Source organism: Nilaparvata lugens, unplaced genomic scaffold, assembly GCF_014356525.2.
Source record: "Nilaparvata lugens isolate BPH unplaced genomic scaffold, ASM1435652v1 scaffold10302, whole genome shotgun sequence".
Taxonomy (NCBI): domain Eukaryota; kingdom Metazoa; phylum Arthropoda; class Insecta; order Hemiptera; family Delphacidae; genus Nilaparvata; species Nilaparvata lugens.
Genome location: NW_024088968.1, coordinates 1 through 5,212, shown reverse-complemented (window position 1 = coordinate 5,212; position 5,212 = coordinate 1). Strand labels below are relative to the sequence as shown.

General features: G+C 35.9%; 1 protein-coding gene across 1 annotated transcript; it reads right to left on the bottom strand.

Annotated features, from left to right (window-relative positions):
- Positions 1-67: 67 nt before the first annotated feature.
- On the bottom strand, positions 68-2,614 carry LOC120355342 (the record flags this gene model as incomplete). Its single annotated transcript, XM_039443693.1, has 2 exons — positions 769-2,614; positions 68-737 (listed from the first exon to the last, which is right to left on the bottom strand). Coding segments are annotated over exons 1-2 (2,496 nt in total), but the record flags the coding sequence as incomplete, so codon positions are not given.
- Positions 2,615-5,212: the final 2,598 nt, after the last annotated feature.

Below are 5,212 nucleotides of genomic sequence, written 5' to 3'. Positions count from 1 at the left end.
AATCTTTTTTAAAGTTTATCAGAATATGATCTATACATGAAGCGCTATTATTTCCAATACGAGTTGCCTTCTTTATACAATGTAGGAATCCATATTCACTGAGTAGATTATCATAGTCTTCCAGTTGCCTGTGCTGATTTGGTTTTTTTGTGTTGATGTTCAAATCTCCTAGAACGATGTGAAAATGCTTTCCATTATCATCCAAAATCTGCCTCAGATCAATGAGAAATTCTGTTAAGTCCAAGTGTGATGGAGATCTATATAACGCTGTTATAACAAAAGTATCTTTCCCAATTTTTAAATGGATATTAAAACAGTTGGCTTGCCTAACTGCAATTTCTTTTATTTCGACAGAGTAGTCGGATTTGACATAGATTATTACTCCATCATTCTGTAGAATACTGTTTTCTGTTTTGTGGCAGGTATAATTATTAATTGATTTCAAGGAAACACCACCAGCAATCCAGCATTCCGTTAAGACTATCACGTCGAAATCCACGATCAGGTCTTCCAGTTGAATAAGAAATTCTTCAAAATTTTTATTGTAGCTTCTGATGTTGAAATTGATGATTTTCAAGTTGAAAGGTTGGATTGTATTGTTGACATCTTGTGAATTTGGAATCGAAAAGTCTTCAATGTCTAATAAATCCAAATCCTCCATCAAATCAGCCATTTTTGTTTTTGTGTTTATAATTATTTGTGTGCCAATTGTAGATATCCTTGTCCTCAACTGATTGTATTTTTTGAGTTAATGACAGCATGAGATCTTGCTCTCCAACTGTTAAATATCTGAATGAGTTGGTATGCCTACTAAGTGCTACTATTATGTGCTGAATGCTATTGTAAATCTTGAGTGGTTTAGTATTTTTCCTCACTAGGATAACATCTCTAAACGTTAAACCCTGAGCTTCATGTATAGTTAGTATTGTTAATGAGCCAGCGGGAGCCTTGTTTTTAACAGCTTCCAGTACCATTTGTTTTTCTGATTGCGTGAATGTGAGGATTAAAGTTTGTGGTTGTAGGTTGTGAGGTTCTCCGTTAGTTATTGTTGGTTTAATTGATCGAATAATTTTATTTGTAGTGCAGATATCATTGTAGTAGTTAGACAACAAACAGCACACATCCATTGGACATCTGTTGGTTACTGATTGGTAAGAATCCGGATCCGCGAAAACAGAAATATTTTTCCAGACTGCTGGTAAACCACTTCTCTCGATGTAAGATATTTGTTTTGAGTCTCCAACCAGTACTATCTCGTCTGCGCCTGTCAGCTCAGAGACGAATCCCACGAAGCCGGCGTGCATAAGGACAGCTTCATCGATGAATACGCGCTTATATTTTTTGTGGCAGCCATTAATTAGAAACGACGTCACGGTTCTGTAATTTGAATTGATGATTGAGTTGAATTCATTTCCGTGTTTCTCCTGTATAGTTGATCTTATTCCTTTGATTGCGGCTCTTGTTTGAGTTAGTATGAGGTCTTCCATTGGTCGATGTTTATCAACAATTAGATGTGTTTTTCCGCTCCCTGGAACTCCATCAATCCATCTGATTCTTGGTATCTTGCATCGAGATATATCAATTTTCGAAACAGCATCCAACAGTTCCTCATTAAGCATCACTTGAGTGTCTCGACTAACCATAATATATTTTTCATTGGTTCTAAATCTGCGAGAACTGTTATCAAATGATACGTAAGCTCCGCCTCCCTCCATACTGAATCCCATTCTATATTTTGAAGTAGTTGGTAGAAGGAACATTTTCAATTCATTATCGTAAACATTCATACTCCTCAATTCAATTTCTCTGAAGACCGACGATGAAGCATGAAGATTTTCGGTTCGAAGTGTTAAAAGAGCTTCTTTGAAAATATCTGCGTTTATTTTATCATATTGCTGTAAAAGATTTTTCAATTCAATCATGCAATTTAGAAAGTTATGGTGCTTGCTATCTTCTGGTAGATAACCTCTTGGGCATACTTTTTCTTCTGGCCGATCTGGTTCTGGAATATTGAGAAAATTCATGCTGTTAGTGCCCCTATGATGAAATATATATTTCAAATGATTAGTTGATAAGATAAAACTGAGTAAATCAATTGAGGATAATTCTGCTAGCTGGCTGAATTCATCTATGCCTACGACAAGTGGATAATTCATTGATGCCCATTCATTTATTTCCAATAGCACTTTTTTAATTTCTTCTAGAGCATTATAATCATTTACTGGCAACAAGTAATTCCGAATTAATTGTTTACTGTCAGGCGTGTTGATTGTTTTCAGTAAGATCGCCGAGCATTTGTTTTGTAGACTAATTGGCTCAAGGCTACACCACTCCTCTAGCGTCAGCGATTTTGACTTTAGTACGTGCGAGAATCCATCTGAGACTCGAATCTTATTTTCTCCTACGTAAGCAAACGCTAAATTAATATCGGAATATTCACCGTAATTCTGAATTAATGATACTCTACTTTTTGACGTTTGTTTATTTACATGTAACTTACTTATCTTTTTTAGAGATTTTTCAATAGTCGACGGCTCTCTTCTATTGATGCTAGGCTTAATTAGAGTTTCTTTTTTCAATATCCTATTTTTCATTTTTTAAGCAATCCCATAGTTCGTTCTATCAATAACTTGTTGCAGTGCTCTTCTATAACATGGGCATTTTGCGTCATTGGCTTTATGATTAGCTGGCTTATTATTCTTTTTACAATTTACACAAGTTGGAATTTCCTTTTCGGAAGGGCAGTTTTTGGAATTATGTCCTATAACTGAACAGTGCCCGCAGACATCCTGTTCTTTTTTACAATGCTTCATCACGTGATTAAACCCATGGCACCGGAAGCATCTCTGAGCTACAGTATAGTCGCTGGCTTTGCAGCATGTAAAGTCGATAAACAGCTTTACCTTGTTAATTATCAGCTTCCTTATTTCAGGATCGCATTCAAACACCCAATGAAGGGTATCTTTATCTCTTGGGCCTAACTTGAATGATGGGACGCAGCCTTTGACAAAATCTTCTTTTTGGATTCCAGAGTTATAGAAATTCTTTTCATAGATGATCTCTGACAGCTCCTCTTTATTTAAATCTGATGGGACATCGTACAAGATTATCCTTGGCTTCTTGTTTGCAGGCTCCGTGATTTTTATCCCTCCTTTTTGTAAGCTTTTGTTTGTTAGTATTTTTTTCTTATCATCTAATGTATCCAGAACAATAAGAAGGCCGCCGCCTCGAACATTAACAGTTTTCTTCACTCTTATATTTTCTTTCTTTGGAATGTTTTCCTTCAGACTTTTCCTTATTTTTTCACTACTCTGCTTCTCGTTATCTCCTACCAATTCCAATTTTGTAGGTTTTAGAAGAAGTACATGCTCTTTAGGTTGGATTCTTCTTACGTTTCCTATTTTTTCTGCTGTTGATGCCTTCTTTGGTAACTTAATCACTTCAGCAAAACTGGGTGGTTTATTACTGATTTCCTGCATTTTTTTATTTAAGCTGACTATTGTTTCTTGTAACTTTGGCGCACCTGAATTGAGATTTTCTGTCAACTGACTGATAGTAATAGCCCTTGTTTCGATTCTAACGACAGATTCCGTTGTTTCAACTAACATCTCTGAAAATCTATCATAATCTACTCTTAAAAGTTTCTTTCTCTCATATTCAACTGCAGCCCATTTTTTAAAATCCAAGAGTTTATTATATAGTTCCTCAATATCCTTTTTGAATTCATTGGCCATAACTTCACTTATAGTATTCATATTATTACCTTTTTGCAGCTCCACCTCCTGGTCCTGTTTTTGTTGTTGAAACGCCTCTCCTTCTTCTTTCTCCTCCTCTTCTTCGTATTCTGGAATCACTCCATATGGTGGTTTTTTTGGTGATTGCATTTGTTGAAAAGACACCTCACTATAATGTTGATGGTACTACACTATATAGCTGATGTTAATCTAACACTATTCTATTGACCTACTTTTCACTGTTATTGAAAGCTACTCTACTCACTAATTTAGATGTTTACTGTATGACTGCTCGACTACGACTAACTGCTAACTACTATTTACGCTGATAAACTTTGTCAAGATCACAACCTCGTGGTGGCATCTATCGCCATTCTTCTAACAATTGGCTTCACCTCTTGAAACTCAAACTTTCAAGTTCATCATCTCTACCGTTTGGAAATCAATCTAAAAATTCCACAACTTGAAAGTCGGATTATTCGTTTGGAATTCTACATGCTACTGCTCACATTTCCACTGGGGGATTTGCCTGCTGTGGTGGACGCTTCCATTCTTGTCATCTCATGGCCACATCACATCGTCGCTTGCTGATGTCCTGTTCTTTTGGGTACTGCGGATTCCTTGCCTGTCTGCCTGGCTGCATCTCTTCTTCAAAATCTTATTCAGGTTACGTAAATCGTTCTATTCAATTTTCATTTACGCATGTATTACATAATTGTTCATAAAATGCTACAGCGTTTTGATAATGGACCACGCTCTCTATTTCTAAGTCAAACAGTTTTATGTGCATTTATACAATTTTTGTAGCTATCATTCAACTTTTTTCGGCAATTAAAAGCATTTAATTGTCCATACCTTTGGTAATTGAGCCTATTTTCATGAATTCAATATATTACAGTGCATGTCTCATTGAGAGCACTGTCCTACATAATGTCAAGGTTATAATATGTACTTCATTCAATTTTGATAGCTACCCTTGGCTTTACAAGCGTATTAATATCGACCAAGATATTCAATTTTGTTGATAGCTACCCTTGGCTTTACAAGCGTACTAATGTCGACCAAGACATGCAATTTTTAATAGCTACCCTTAGCTCTTAAGTGTCATTTTAAGGCCACTGACGCCTATTAATTGTTCTATTGATGTCTATCTTGACATTCAATTCACTGAGGCCACCGACGCCTATTAATTGTTCTATTGATGTCTATCTTGACATTCAATTCATTGAAGGCCTATGTCGCCTGTATTTAACTTGGACAATCTTTACATTGTATTTAATAGCTACCCTTAGCTCCCAAGTGTCATTTTAAGGCCACTGACACCTATTAATTGTTCTATTGATGTCTATCTTGACATTCAATTCACTGAGGCCACCGACGCCTATTAATTGTTCAATTGATGTCTAACTTGACATTTAATTTACTGAAGGCCTATGCCGCCTATATTAATGTATTCTATTTGTTGAGCACTATCTACA